This window comes from Amaranthus tricolor, chromosome 17, assembly GCF_026212465.1.
Source record: "Amaranthus tricolor cultivar Red isolate AtriRed21 chromosome 17, ASM2621246v1, whole genome shotgun sequence".
Classification (NCBI taxonomy): domain Eukaryota; kingdom Viridiplantae; phylum Streptophyta; class Magnoliopsida; order Caryophyllales; family Amaranthaceae; genus Amaranthus; species Amaranthus tricolor.
This window is the reverse complement of record NC_080063.1, coordinates 16,941,157-16,958,008: the sequence shown is the minus strand read 5'-3', so window position 1 is coordinate 16,958,008 and position 16,852 is coordinate 16,941,157. Positions and strand designations below refer to the sequence as shown.

General features: G+C 41.5%; 1 protein-coding gene across 1 annotated transcript; it reads right to left on the bottom strand.

Moving 5' to 3' along the window:
* Positions 1-74: 74 nt before the first annotated feature.
* On the bottom strand, positions 75-6,064 carry LOC130804384 (ferritin-4, chloroplastic-like). The gene is made up of 8 exons (XM_057668802.1): positions 5,652-6,064; positions 5,113-5,196; positions 4,966-5,026; positions 4,745-4,832; positions 908-969; positions 674-739; positions 496-559; positions 75-395 (listed from the first exon to the last, which is right to left on the bottom strand). The coding sequence occupies exons 1-8, from the start codon at positions 5,969-5,971 to the stop codon at positions 340-342; spliced, it is 801 nt and encodes a 266-aa protein (XP_057524785.1). The 5' UTR covers positions 5,972-6,064; the 3' UTR covers positions 75-339.
* Between the last annotated feature and the right edge of the window lie 10,788 nt (positions 6,065-16,852).

Below are 16,852 nucleotides of genomic sequence, written 5' to 3'. Positions count from 1 at the left end.
TAATTTAACATAGCAAATTAGTAGTTAACAAACGTATAGTAGCATAAGCTTTATATAGCCAAGACAAAATAATATACTTCACCTCAAAATAGCGCATTAGCAAATCCTATCAACATAGTCCAGAATAGAGAGAAATAATATCATCATCAAATCACATTTTCAATTCAGAATTCCTAGAAGCTAAAAGGACTGCATTTCGTCTGGGCAGAATCACCTAAGGCCAAATGTTTTTGGAACCAAAAACACCCAATTCAATTACTGTGAGAAATTACACGGCACAAGTTCTGTTTGATCCTACAATGTTGTGTCGACAAAAATCTGAACGAGAAATCACACACTTCAAGCAACAGCAGCATCTCCTTCGTGAAGAAGCATTTGGTCGAAGTGCCATACACCTGAGAATAAACCATAAAAATTTGCATCAGTGCTAGTTCGAGAATTTTCTATTGAAAATAAATGGAGAGGATCGATTCTATGAGGGCGAATATAACTTACCATGTCCCTTGCCAACCCTCCGAAGCTGAGCAACATATTCAGAGATTTTCTTAATAGCTTCAACCTGCATATACCAATAAATAACATTTAAGATTGGAAGACAATCAATCAAACAGCAAAACTGATAACATCTGAGAGTTTTTTTTTCAAAGTATTGATTAGGGAAAATGAACTTTACTTGTTCATTTAAGAATTCCCCCTCGACAAATTCTTGCAATTGCACATCGTTGTTTATCTCAGCTACCTGTAAAATTGTAAAAGTTGTTAGAATGACCCACATTTGTCTCTATAAAACTTCTTCCTCTCGCTCATATATGGCGCTCATGTTAAATAGGTTTAAGTTCTATATCCCTTTACAAGCTGTATTTGCAAATCAATTAGAAAAAGAAAAGGAGAAGGAACCAATACTAACATGATGCAAGTTCAACAATTTTTCATTTGTAAGCTTCTCCAAGGACAAGGCCAGTTCCATAGCTGCATCACAATAAAAACACAAAAGTCAATAATCTGAGAATAAATGCACCAGTCCACAACAGTCACATGATTCGCTAATTTCCGCATGAATTGCAAATTGAAAAAAACAAATTATAATCAGTTTTAGGCGATTTTTGTTAATTCTGAGCGACTCGGATTAAAGAATGAATTGGCTGACGAATTATGTTACACTAGTAGACAGTCTACAATCTCCTGTTCAAATGATCCAGTGGACAGTCTTTTCTGTGGTTTCAGATCAATGAACTGAAACACCTCAGTCTAAGTTATGACCGAGCATGTTTATAATGGATACTTCAGATAAACTTTAAGTCTAAGATTTGTAACGTTGCAGTCTTACAGAGCACAGAAAGATCTCAAGGATTTGCAGACCTTGGCCTCAAATCACAAGGATGCACACATAAAGACATAAATATTGAAACGCATGATGCTTATAACAAAAAGGACTAATAGGTTAAACTATTATCTGCAAAACATATCACAACACAATAAACATAAATACACACACAAACAAGAGCTATTTAGCACGTACAAGGGCTACTGCATGAAGCATATCAATCAACATTCAACATATACTGACAAGGAGCTATAAGCTCAGCAGCATGACTGATTCACCTTGAGGCAATATATGACTACACAAAAACTTGTTCAAGTGAATGTTGAACCATCCCATATCAATGGCTAATGCTTAATGGAACCTTTTGCGTAACTAAGTACTACTATCATTTTTTCACCAGATGATAGGTGCATTGTGCAAGTATTAAGATACAAATGACGTACTACATTAGAAGGTTATCAACTAATCAAACATGGAAAGGGAAAACATATTTGAGCTATTCAGAAAAAATTTCAAGTTATGTACTTTGATAGAAATACCAAAAATTACTTAGTGATTGATTCAGCTAGTTGCAGCCTCGCAAGAAGTCAAACAAAACCAAGAAAATTCCGCTAACCTAGAGTTGCGCAGCACAAGAAATGCAGCACAAGTTCTAACCAAAATACAGAATTTTTTTGGTACAGCTCCTATACCATCTCATCTTTTATATGTGGTACAACCCGCTAATTAAATTAAGCCAAATAGGCATACATTAAGCCATGTCATTAAGTGAAGATTAAGAGTTATTGCTCTAAGAAAGCCTCCTTTTAAAATAAAAGTGAGAAATACTCCCGCCTCTTTCACCCAGTTGAAGTCAGAAAGTTTATTCTTCTCTCCAGTACTTCAAGTGAAGAACTAGGTATGAATCTCCTCTAATTATCTATGTTATTATGTATTTTGATCCTTTCATGAACATTTAAGTAGTTCTACATTTGTATCTTTATCATTCTACATTCGGCTCGATAATGTCGTGATTCGTTTCTACCATTTTTTGCTTCTTGTGTTGTTGGTAGTTCAGCCAATTCTATATACGGCTCGATAATGTCGATAATTATCTAGTGTTGTTGATAGTTCTTTTGGATGTAATTTATGATCGTATCCTGTGTAATAATAAATAGAGAAGATTGAAAAGATATTTTTTTACAGATTGATGTTTGAAATAAGTGATACTCATGAAATGGAAGTGCAACCTACCATTCTTGATCGAGATGTAGCTAATGATCTCAAAATTGGCATTTTATTAGCACCGACAAAGAAGCTTATGATTACCACAATGCATATGCATTGACAAGGGATTTAGCGTGCGTAAGGATGTTTTACGTCGAAATAAGGATGGAAAAATCATTGGACGCACATACTTATGTACAAAAGCAGGTCGATCATATGCCAAATCTGAAAATAGTTTAATTATTCATACCGAATGTAAAGCCTTTGCACGAATCAAGAACTTAAATGGTTCGTGGGAACTCTCAGAATTTTTTTGTTGAACATAATCATGATTTGGCGTCCAATGAAGAGAAGCATTTGCTAAGATCCAATCGAAAAAAAGATGCAGCAAACAGTTTGGTTATTTCATCTATGATTGATGCTGGGATCGAAGCTACACAAACCTTTTCTTACTTGACAAATGAAATGGATGGTGAAAAAAATGTTCAATTTACATTAAAAGATCTAAATAATCATATCCACTCCAAAAGGATAACTTAGCTAGAAGCAAGAGATGCACAAAGTCTTGTAAATCATTTTAGGATGGAGCATGAGAAGGACCCTATGTTTTCTTACACAGTGCAATTAGATAATGAAGGTCACATAACAAACTTTTTTTGGCGAGATGGTAAGTCATTGATAGATTATGAGTCTTTTGGGGATGTGATTATTTTTAACACTACATATACACGAACAAGTGGGGTTTATCATGTGCTCACTTTATTGGCATCAATCATCATAAGAAAAATGTGATTTTTGCTTGTGCTTTTATGTTGGATGAGACTACTGAGAGCTTTGTTTGGCTCTTTAAAACCTTTTTAAAAGAGATGGGCGATCGACATCCAATCACAATTTTTATAGATCAAGCCCTTACCATATCCAATGCCATTCAACAAGTATTCCCGAATACCAAACATCGCTTGTGTATGTGGCATTTATCTGAAAATGTTGGGAAACATCTTAGCCATGAATATTCTATTGAAGGGTTCAAGAAAAATTTCACAACATGTGTTTATGGTTGTCGTCCGGTGATTGAGTTTGAGGAAAATTGGGCAAAAATGATACAATCTTACAATCTTGCTGAGCATAAATGGTTATCTCGTTTGTATGATATTCGTCACCAATGGTGCCCCGCATTTAGTCCGGACTCATTTTCAGCCGGAGTAAGATTCACTCAAAGGAGTGAAAGTACCAATAGTGTCTTTTCGTAGACTTTTATGTACGACTATGCCTTTGACACGTCTTGACTCATGTAGGATGCTATGCATATTTGTGGAATACAATTACTTTTCACAATGGATATATAAACATAAACAATTCAAAAAGTACACCAATTTTGTGGGATATTTGGTTTGCAAAAGCACTAAGCAATTGGAATTTACTACAAATTAAAGATGGGAATATTTTTGTTCACAAATATCTATCATATAGTATTAAAATATGGAATTATGAAAACAACTTACGCTGGAGAATCAATTACAAAGAAATCAATGACATTCTCTGCTAATGTTGTCAATGACCAAAAGCACACAATTCATAAAACACTTCAATTTTACACACTTCACAAACAAATTGGGAATAAACTACAATTTTTATCATTAATCTAAACAAAGCCTACGATTTTAATCACTAATCCAAATAAAACCTACGATTTTAATCACTAATTGAACAACATTTTCGGAAAAATTAATACAAAAAGCTATAATTGACATTGAAATAAAGAAAAGATAAAAAAATAGAAGTAAGAACTTACATCTTCTTCATTACTCAGATGCTAAATGTAGTAATATTAAAATTTGACTTAAAATTTTTAATATTGATTGCACTTATCAAAGCATGTAAATTTGTTTGGTTAGATTAAGGATAATGAGTTTTGGGGTTTTAGGGGAGAAGAAGAGCGTTAAGAAGAGAGATAAAACTTTAAATTTGACAAGTTTTTAGAATTATCATGGACAATATCTTATTATGTGGCAAAAAGTTAATGGAATGATATACCACATAATAAATGTGACTTGGTACAGCAACTGTACCAAAAATTCTCTACCAAAATATATTGTTATCCTATTACTTTAGCTAGTTAGCCCAATCTAGAGTTGCTCTCTAAACCAAACCAAACAGGACTACAGTTGTACAAAATCATGAAAGGCATCCTCAAGATGGAAACAAAATACTCACCGTGTAAAGCATCTCCTTTTTCCTCATGATCAAACTCAGAGAGGGGCATCAGTATTGATTGCAACTTCACCCTTCCACCACGCTGGTTCTGCAATCAACAAAGCAAGACAAATCAGCTTACTCGGATTCAGTCACTTTTTTAATCTCTGTTTAAGGCCTAATTAATACTCCATAGATTTGCTAAAGTTGAACCACTAACATATTGATATTAGTTTAAGTACCTGGTATTCCATCAATTTCTCAGCATGCTCTCTTTCCTCTTCACTAGATTCCTTAAAAAACCTAATCATAAATCAACAAGGTTTAACTATTAAAGGTAAATTTAAACAACTAAAATGGAGGATAGATTGCTGCAAGAGATTACTTACTTGGCAAGACCTTTAAGTGCCACATTGTCTCGATCAAAGTAAGCAAACATCGCGTGGTAAACGTAAGAAACATTATATTCCACACTGCAATAAACATCAATTTTCAATTTATGTATTTAAAGAATGAAAGAATCAACTAATATAACAGAGTATTTTCATAAAAAAATCAGGGACACAAAAAATGAATACAACAAAGAGTCAAATGATAGCCAATCGTGAAAACCTAACCGCTTACATAGCTGTCACATTATGCGCGTTGAATCTTATCAATTCTCAGTTACTATCTTTAATTTTCCACATCGTAAATACCTAATTTGGATATTTCTTCCTTTACAGAATGTAGCCAAATCATTTTAGAGAAATTAGATTCGTTTTCAAAGAACATATTGCAAAAGAACGCATAACAAACGACATTAGGCTTGCAATTGAACTCATCGATAGGCATAGGTAAATTCAAATCCACAATTAACGCAAACAAACAATGAAATAGTTACAAGCAATTGAAGAATAAAGAAACAGAGGAAAGGAACAAAAATTACTTAATTTGCTCATTGATAGCAGCTTCACACTCATCAGCATACTTTTGACGAGCAATAGAAAGATGAGGAACATTAGGCACCATAGCAAGCTCCTTCTTAACTTCCTCAAACGGCTCAAAAATGACGCCATTTAGCGTACCGCTGTTAGATTCAGCAGCAGCAAAGACCGAGAATCCATTGTCAGGATTTTTCGCCGATGGCATTTGGAGAAATGAAGGAGACACGCTAAAAGAATTCACTGAAGAGAGAGATTGAGTGTTGACGCTAATGCCAACATTGTTAGAGAGGAGAGAGAAAGACGGAGAAGCCTTGAGAAGCATCTTGAACGAGTAAAAATGTCGGAAATTTTAGAGAGATAAAGCTGGATTGTAGAGAGAGAAAAATGGCGGTTGAAGATGTTAGAATGAATGAGTAGAGGATAAGAAGATATTTAAGGGCGTGTGGGGAGAACTAGGTTTAGAACGAGAACCGTCGGATAAAGATAAACGTGGACGGTAGAGATTTGAAGCGTGTGTCTTGCTCGTGTTGGAGATAAAAAGTACTCCATATAGATTATAGAAGTAGTTGGCTTGTTAGATTTTTCTTTTGTGCTAAATTGTGCTGACAAAACTTTATAGGAACACATGGAGACTTGGAGAGCCAGTGAGCCACTACTTTTTAGTGTAATGATTTTGATTTTATTAATTTTATACATTTTTATTTGGTCTAATTTTGACTTTAATATCACATTTTTATACTTAATATATTTACAAATTTTTTTTTATTTCATATCTTCACGTTAAATTAGTATACAAATCAGCTATTTCAGTAACAGATTTAAAGAGATTAAAGGAACACTTTTCAACATTTTATAGAATTTTTAAACAAACTGATATACAGAGTTTTGTTTGAGGCCATATTCTCATATTTTCATACATAGGCCATCTCATATATATTATGAGAATATAGGATTTTTGTTTGAAATTGTCTTACTGAGAAACAAGAAACGATCTCTTATAAAAGTAGATTTTTTTAAAAAAATATGGATCAAATATCAAATTTACAAACTTAAGATAAATTAAACAATTTAAATAGCATAAATGCAACTTTATGATCTGCGTTTTTGTGATGATGTGGGAGTATCTTTAATCCTTATGAAAATGTGACCATTTTTTTTTATCAGTCCTGTTATGGTAATATTTATTCTTTTATTAATTTATTTAATAAATAACATCATATTACTAAAATACCCCTTGACCTTTCGGGTTGACTTTGACTTTCGGTCAATGGGCTTTTTCTGAGATTACTATTTTCCTTGAATGGCCCATGGACCGGTTACCTCTAAACGACCCTAACTCCCCACTTTCCCACAGTATATGGCTCTCCTTGTTTCAAGATAAATGATTGTCCTTCCTTCCCATGACTAATCCACCTCCCATTACTTCCACTACTCCCATGATAGTTCACTTCTTAGATGCAACTTCCCTTCAGCAACATTATAAATAGGGGCTAACACCAAGGAGGGAGGATCATCTGAAAAAGATATAGCTTTCCTAGCATCCTTGCTTACATTACATCCTTAGCCTACCCAAACACTAACACTATCAATCTCAATCCCGATATTTCCTCTTGCATTAATTCTGCAATCGTTCATTCATTAATTTCCGATTTACGTTCTAACTTGAGCGTCGGAGGGGTATTCCGGGAGACCACCCCCGGACAAGGCTAACGTGTTGTGTTGCAGGAGTTCAGGTCGCTTCCTCCTACGAATCGCTGCTCCCGATAACGCTTCCACCTGTGGTATCTTACGTGTCTTTCGTTTCCTCGTTTCATAACCGAAACAGTTTGGCGCCGTCTGTGGGGAAGGAACAAAAAGTCATGGCTCCTAAGAGAAATCCGACTCAAACCGCCACCGTGCATAGCACAGATACAGATACTTCTGCAGGTCACGCTAATAATCAAGCCGTGACTCGCCGTGATCTGGACATGCTAGCACGGAACCTCACGGCTGCTTTCTCTGAACAACTCCGCGCCGTCATGAATAATGCTCCTACTCAACAACGAGTATTAGAAGATATGGCGGATCAAATAAAAAACTTGCGGGAACGAATCGAACCCCATCCGGAGATACCGAAGTCTCATGAATCTCAGGATGGGAACTCGAGGACGTCCCACTCCAGTAGACGCAATAAGAAGAGGCGGGAGAGATCTAGAACCTACCCGAGCCTCAACAAAACAGATCTGCGAGATGGCGAATCTAAAACCGCCTCTCGAGACGTCCGCACCTTCCTAGAAAGTAAGAAACAAAAGACGTCAGAAAGCGTCCAATCATTGGTGGATAAAAGGAGGGAAGAAAGAAAGCAAGCCCAACCCGCGGAGTCTAGCCGCCGCCTCATCATGCCGCGGAATGAGGCCGGCAAAAGTAGCATTTCTGGAAAACTTGTACTCATAATCTCTCCATTGGCCCCGGTGATACTAAATACCCCCAGTAATGGGAAGATAAAGATTCCGAACATGGCGGCCTTCGATGGAACGTCCTGCCCGGAGGAACATCTGATGGCCTACAAAAACTTGATGTTGCTGTATACCAATGACCCGTTGTTGTGGTGCAAGTTCTTCCCGACTACTCTTACGGGAGTAGCACTGACATGGTATACCTCCCTTCCAGGAGGAAGTATACACAACTTTGTCCAACTGGAAGAGAAGTTCCTGGGCCACATTATAGCTTCCAGAAGGCAGGAGAAATCAAATTTCCATCTACTCAGCATCACGCAGTCAGAAGGAGAGTCCATATCATTCTATCTAAAAAAGTTTCATGAGGCGGTGCTGGAGGTAACCGATTTGGAAGAATCGGTTGCATTAAACGCCCTGATCAACGGAATGAAGGCCCAACGGCTGAAGTTCCAGTTGGTCGAAAGTCAAGTGAAGACATACGCGGAGGCCATGAAGCAATGCCAAAGCTATGTCACAGCCTCCGAAATATGTCAGGCCCATGATCCTAAAAAACGGAGGTCTGATAAGAAGGACCCCATTGCCAATCATTCCTCGAGAAACAGAGAGGAACAAGCATTGAGGAGGGAAAGAAACTACCCTCCGCGTCGTCCGGAGCCCCCGTCAGATATGGGGCCTCCACGATCCAGACATGTGTTCGTTACGGAAGGGGAAACAAGGACGCGGAGTATACTCGATGGAGGCAATGACCCGATGTTCAACCGCAACAGGAAAGACATATTCTATGCCATCCGCAATGAATTACCAACTCCGCCTCCTACTAACACCCCCTCCAACCGTCGCAACTTCAATCTGTGGTGTGACTACCACAAAGAACACGGCCACACTTTGGCCCAATGCCGTGAACTTAAACGTATCCTGCACCAATTGGCTGATGAAGGGAAATTATCGAGGTTCATCAACAAGGGAGACTATGTAGCAAAAGAAGTCGAAAGAAAACCGTGGCACCCAAGACGCAGATCCCCCGGAAGGGATGAGGCCAGGCGCGAAAGCTCCAACACTCAAGGGACTATCAACCTGATCTTCGGTGGATACACTGAGGAATATCCCACCATCCGCGCCGCAAAAGATAGCGTCCATACTTTGCTGAAGGGACCTCCAATGACCACATCAAGTGGGCCGGTCATGAAATTTGATTCCACGACCTCCCAAATGCTGCAACAACCACATACTGACCCTCTGGTGGTCACTTTGAAAATTGGGCAAATGAAAGTCAAAAGGGTACTTGTGGATACCGGAAGTACGGCTGATCTTCTAACCATGGATTGCCTAAGGAAAATGCAGTTTGAAGAAAAACACTTGCAACCCCTCGATAAACCTTTGATCGGGTTTGGGGGAAACCAGGTCGTTCCATTGGGTACCATCGTACTACCCGTACGAGTAGGAGAGAAGGACAAAAGTAGAACGATGCCCATACGATTCACGGTTGTAGATCTCACCTTCCCCTACAACGCCATCATGGGGCTTCCGCTCATCAACAAAATCAAAGCTGCAATCTTCCCTCATCAACTCTTGCTTCAGTTTGAGCGGGATGATGGGCAAGTGGGTATACTCAAAGGGGACCAAGTAACATCTCGTCAATGTCTAGTGAGTACCCTCAAGCGAGAAACCTCCTCCACTCCCTCCAAAAGAAAGAGAGGAGACTCTTCAGCCGTCATGAGCGTGTATACAGACAACCCCAACGCCCACGGAAGGCCTTACCCAGTGGAACGGTATGAGGAGGTGGAGATGTTTGATGGGAAACAAATCAAAGTTGGAAAAAACCTCTCAGATGCAATCAAGACTGATCTCTTGGCCACCATCGCCGAGTTCCGCGATGTCTTCGCTTTCTCCACGGAAGAGATGCCTGGTATCCCTACCCATATCACGTGTCATAAGCTTGATATAAAGCCAGGTTATAAACCCGTGAAGCAAAAGCTGCGACATCAGGGAAGAGAGCGAATAGAGGCCGCCAAAGAGGAGGTGGAGAAGTTATTGAAGGCCGGATTCATCAGAGAATGCAAATATTCAGATTGGCTCTCCAACGTTGTTCTCGTCAAGAAATCCAACGGGAAGTGGAGAATGTGCGTCGATTTCACGGATCTAAACAAGGCATGCCCAAAAGACGACTACCCTCTCCCCAAGATAGATCGCTTGGTGGACTCCACAGCAGGACACGCCCTGTTGAGCTTCATGGATGCTAACGCAGGTTATCATCAAATCCCGTTGGCCCCTGAAGACCAACCACACACAGCGTTCATCACGAATGCCGGCGTGTACTGCTACAAAGTCATGCCCTTTGGTCTAAAAAACGCCGGAGCCACGTATCAGAGAATGGTAAACAAAGTTTTCCAGTCTCAGATAGGCCGAAATCTGGAGGTATACGTGGACGACATGATTGCAAAGAGCAAGCAAGCATCTGAACATGCTGCAGACCTCCGAGAAACATTCACAACCCTCCGGAAGCACCAAATGCGACTCAATCCAGATAAATGCGTCTTTGGAGTTACTGGAGGTAAGTGCCTTGGCTTCCTTGTCGACGAAAGAGGGATAGAGGCAAACCCCGACAAAATTAAGGCAATCCAAGATATGAAGTCCCCCAGATCCGTAAAAGAAGTGCAGAAACTAACAGGGTGCCTAGCAGCCTTAGGGAGATTTCTATCCAAATCCGCGGACAAATGCTCCCCCTTCTTCAAAACCCTAAAGCAAAGCAAGTTCGAGTGGACGAGAGAAGCAGAAGAAGCATTCCAGGAATTGAAGGAATACCTGTCTACCTTGCCGAAATTAGTATCACCCATCAAAGGGGAGAAGCTAGTCCTATATGTCTCCATCTCCGAGTACTCGCTATCCGGAGTACTAGTGGCGGAAAGAGAAAAGAAACATCTTCCAATATACTATGTGAGTCATGCATTCCGGGGCTCAGAGGGGAACTACTGCGAAATGGAAAAGGTCATATTTGCAATAGTGATGGCAAGCAGAAAATTAAAGCCATACTTCCAATCCCACCAGATCATCGTTCGGACTGATCAACCTTTGAAAAAGATTCTGGAAGGGAAAAATAAGTCAAGCCGCGTCACAGATTGGGCAAACCAGCTAGCAGATTTCGGAATCGAGTATGAGCCTCGCACAGCGGTCAAAGCCCAGGCTCTGGCCGATTTCATTGCTGAAAGTACTCTACCCCCTCATCCTGAACCCAATCAAGAATGGAAGTTGTATGTAGATGGGTCCTCGACACAATTAGCAAGTGGGGCTGGACTCCTCATTGAATCGTCCGCCGGGGTCCGTATGGAAAGGGCGGTAAGATTCGAGTTCGCGGCGTCCAACAATGAGGCCGAATATGAAGCTTTATTGATGGGGCTGAAAATCTGCTACGAAGCAGGGGGTAAGATATTGTCCCCATTTTCTGATTCCCAACTAATAGTTGGACAAATAAATGGAGAATTCGAGGCCAAAGATGAAAGCATGAAAATGTACTTACAGCAAGTAAAGGAATTTGTTCAGAAATTCGACAAATTCACTTTGGTCCATATCCCAAGATCCCAAAATGCACAAGCTGACTCTTTGGCAAAGCTGGCTAGTTCAGCTGATACATCCGCGGCCCGCGACATCATCTGGGAAGTCCTTCCAAACCCCAGTATCAATCTCATGGTCAACACCATTGATAGGTCAAAGATGTGGATGGATCCTTACATCAAGTTCTTGCAGAATCAAACGCTTCCCCAAGATGAAAATCAAGCAAGAATGGTCCAGAAAAAGGCCAGATGGTTCGAACTCTACGAAGGAACGCTCTATAAAAAGTCATATACACACCCCCTTCTAAAATGTGTTTCTCCTGAAGAAGGAAACTATATCCTTCGCGAAATACACGAAGGCGGATGTGGTATTCATCAAGGAGTGCGAACCGTTGTGGGAAAGGTTCTCAGAAGCGGATATTATTGGCCCTCACTCAGGAATGACGCGGAAGCCTTAATCAAAAGATGTCCTGAATGTCAATACCACTCGAAGATTGAAAGGAAGCCATCAAATTACTTGACCGCCATGCAAGCCGTTTTGCCTTTTGACAAATGGGGCATAGATCCCCTCGGCCCCTTCCCACCTGCCAAAGGCCAAAGGAAGTTCATCATTGTGGCTATCGATTACTTCACCAAGTATGTGGAAGCAGAGGCTCTTAGCTCCATCACAGACAAGCAAGTCTGTCAGTTTATATGGCGGAATATTATAACAAGATATGGCATCCCTCGTGTGATCATAACAGACAATGGAAGGCAATTTGTTAGCAGGAACACCATCGAGTATTGCGACAGGTTCAACATCCAAATCAGGTTCAGTTCTGTATCTCGACCTCAAACGAACGGGCAAGTTGAGTCCGCAAACAAGGAAATTCTCAACGGTATCAAAAAGAAGATAGAGGGGGTCAAAGGAAATTGGGATGAAGAATTACCAGGCATCTTATGGGCAAGTCGAACAACAATCAAAGAGGCCACGGGGCATATGCCGTTCTCTTTAGCGTACGGATCCGAAGCCGTACTTCCAGTGGAAATAGGCGTACCCTCCACACGGGTCACCTACTACTCGCACGCCGAGAATGAGGAAGGAAAAAGAACAAACTTAGATCTCCTACCCGAAACAAGAGGAAACGCACTGTTGAGATCGATAGCACAGAAGCAGAGAATGATTCGTAGCTTCAACCGTCATGTCAAAACCAGACGTATTCAAATTGGGGACTTTGTACTCCGCAAAGTCGAGGCTACGGGAAAGATAGTGGAAAAAGGAAAGTTGGGAGCCAACTGGGACGGCCCTTTCAAAGTCACCCGCGTTATCAAACCGGGAACTTTCGAACTAGAAGACATGAAAGGAAAAAAACTACCTCGCCCATGGAATGGAGACCATTTGAAGAAATTCTTCATTTAACAAGATTTGCAAGGGGCAATCAGTAACTCACTCTTATCAGATTAACTCCGCGACAAAGTTTCAACCCATGATGTAGTCGCGTTCTCATTTGTATTTCGCTTTATCAGCCATCTTCCCGCGGCATGCGGCATGCTCGCGTTGTCAATTGTAGCTTTATGATTATCAAAATTCATCATTTATAACAAATCAGAAGTTTCATTTGAAGATTATCAAGCTCTTACGATCACATATACTCGGCAAAGTTCTATTGCAAATCTTATAAAATTCAGTCATATCGATAAGTCTGACCCCCAGTTTGGGGTCCCTAAGTCCAAAAATATTCTATGTTTTTCAAAAATGTGTTCTAACCGGGACATCGATAAGTCGGACCCCCAGTTTGGGGTCCCTAAGTTCAAAAAATTCTAAGTTTTTCAAAGATGTTTTCTAACAGAGACATCGATAAGTCGGACCCCCAGTTTGGGGTCCCTAAGTTCAATATATTCATAGTTTTTCAAAGATGTTTCCCAACCGGGACGTCGATAAGTCGGACCCCCAGATGGGGTTCTCAAACTTCAAAATTATTTCAAGTTATTCGCTAAAAATTCCCGACAGGGACATCAACAAGTCAGACCCCTAGAATGGGGTCCAAGGGTTGAAATTATTCTAAGAGTTCTCCAGACGAAAAATATTTCCCGATCTTCTACCAGGATAAGTCACGGCTTAGAAATTTAAAAAATAGAAATATTCTCAAAAGATCAAAATAACAAACATATACATTGTTCTGGGAAACACGAAATACTCAAATGACATTGTTTGGAAAATATTCTAAATAATTACAAATGTATGATTACAAAAATGGAGGTTATATGTCGTCCAGGAAGGCGTCCACGTCCCCTTCAAGACCTTGACCCGGCGCAGGAGGAGACCCGGCCATCCCCTCTTCAAGACTAGGGGTGAAGCTTACATAATCTTCAATATTAAACGGCTCCACCTTAATCTCGGACAGCTCCTTGGATAAGCCCTGGAGGTTTCTACCTTCGTCAATGATCAAGTTTGACAAATCAAGGCATAAACTCTCAAGGCTGGAGAGCGCCATGTTTTCCGGGACATCAGACGCCGGAGGAGAGGAAAGGGTCAAATGGTCCAAGTCGAGGCACAAGGCCTCTTTTTCAACGTCATCATCTATTTTCTCCGACCAGACCCTCTTCTCCTCCGCATCCCAAGAAGGATCGACAAGCACCGCCGACTCCCCCTCCAAGATTGGAGCTAAGTTGGACAAGGCTTCTCTCCCCTTTTGATTGGCAGTTTTTTGAAGGGTTTCGAAATCCATGCCCAACTCCGCGGCAGCCAGGCGATACTTCTCGTCACTAATCTTGGAACCGGCGCCCATTATCTCCACCGTCAGATCTCCCAGAAAACTTGACGCCTCCGGCTCATCCGAAGTCAGCCAGTCTCGAGCTATCCGGGCTTTCCTTCCCAAGCAAAGTTTATACACTTTAGCCGCGGATAGTACCGTCTTGAAATTGGCGGAATCAGCCGCCACCTGCTGCATTAGGCACTGATTCTGATGAACCAGCTTGGCATGAATATCCATTAGGCGGCCGATCTCATGGCCAAGGGTCGCCGACTTGTTGGAAGCAGCATCCAAGTTCCCGACGGTCTCCTCCAGCTGCTTTCTCGCCTTTTCCCGCCATTGCTCAGTCTGGACCAAGCGTTCTTTCAGCTCAGAACACTTGGCCACTTTCTCCTTTAAGCCCGGCAAATCCTCCCGCAACTTCAAAAGTTCTCTGTTCAGCTCTTCGCAGCGGGAGGTGAGGGAGGCCAAGGTCTCTTGATCCGCGGCATTTTGGCGACCAACATTGAGCTCGAAAGCCAACCTTATAAAGGCCTGCGAAGAAGCAATTTATAAGAGCCAACAGATTGAAATAAAAACCATTTACCGTGGAGGAAGGAACGTTACCTCTGCCGCGGAAGCCTGCGCCCGACGCACTCTATTGCGGGGGGGCATGGACTCTAGAAGGTCGACATCCACCTTGCTGACCAGGTTGGACGTCGCCTTGTTGAAACGAACGATCAGGCCCTTATGCCCCAACTCCGGGAAGGGCGTCTCATGTTGGAAGGGTGGAAATTCCCGACGACGATACACCTCCGCAAACTGTGAATCCGGAGCCAAGGAAGACTCCCCTACTTTCTCCTTGCCCTTGTCAGAAATGGGCACAGAAGTAGCCTGGGGAGAGGACGCTGCTTCCACAGCTGGCCTAATCCGGAGGGGCACCGCCGTATGGATGGTATCTACGGAGGCCCTCTTGGCCGAGCTCTCCCCGTGGGAAGAAGAGTCTCTCTTCCTCTTCCTCTCCTTCCCACTCTTTTTTTTCGCATTCCTCATCTGAGGGATCACCCTCTTGGACTCATCGGGAATGTGAACTTTTTTCCTCTCCTCGAGGAGACGGAGAGCCTCCTGCTGGCTGGGCACATCATCGAGGCCCTTCTCTACAGTGGCCGAATCCTGTGAAAAGAGAAATTTAGAAAAAGCCAAGATAAAAATTAGGAAGTTAAGAGAAAGGTCGTACCTTAGGCGGAAGAGGGAGAGGCTTTTCCGCGGCCCTCTGATTAGCTCCCTCAGCGAATCGCATGATGCTGAATTTCTTCATCAGATCCGGATTCTTTGCTCTTAAATTTTCCTTGGCTACCCCTGAAAAATCAAGAGTTAGAAATGAGTAAAAAACTATTAAGGGAGAAAGGAATCCGACGGCTCTTACTCCGATCGATAGCCAAGCTGATGCCGAATGCCGAGAGGAGGTTCTCATTCTCCAACTCGGGACGACCTGGTATCCAATTGAGTTGGACGTTCATAGGTTTCCTCCCCAACTGAACGTCCATCTTTGCATATTCTATGATCACCGCGTCGTCAAAGGAACATTGCGGGATCCCATTATTAAAACCCGAAAGGTTGGGTTTGATGTCGAAGGATGTCTTGATGTTCCATCCCCTTGAGTTATACAAATAAGCAAATTTGGTCCTATATCCTTTCTGGTTATCGGGAAGGCCGTGGACTATCTTCAGTCCACGACGATGGGTAAATGTTATCCAACCACAGCCATGTAATTGGAAATTACATAATCGGGCTCTAAATATATACCTAAACGCTGTGAGCGTCGGTGGTACGGCCAAAACTTTACAAAGAATTAAAAAAGCCACCATACAACCCCAAGCGTTGGGGTATAACTCGGGCACAAAAAGGTTCAAAAAATCCAGTACCTCTCGAAAAAAAGGGTGGAGAGGAAATCTAAGTCCTAGTTCGAATGAAGGAAAATATACAGCTATACAATGTGGAGGGGGAAATCTAACAGTATCATAGTTCCCCGGTGTAATAATGTTGATGTCTTCTTTTAAACCCCACTTCTGAGAGATGGCTTCCCGTCGACTTTCCAAATCCCTTTTGGTTTGTAAATCTATGAAGTAATTAAGGGGCCCGCCGTGTGGAATGTAAAATGGAGGAGGGACCAGTGCCGCGCTTTCCCTTCCTGATGACTCGGTTGATACTTCAACGTTTTCCATATCTACATACAATAACCCTTCCAGGTCAGGATTTATTCGCGGCAAGTAATTCGGGAAGAAAGCAATGCCCACTTCCCAAGGAGCAGTTTTCATTTTCTCCGGCGTATACACAGGGGAGACAGACGATTCATCCCCGGCCTTTATTGATTCACAATGAGGGGTTATTCTCACCGAACTACTATCGTCCGAATCATTCATTTGCAACCCCTCTTTATTAAAGCGTCTACATACTACCAAGGGAATTTCCGTCGGGTTAGCAATGTTAATGTCCAAGTTAGCTAATG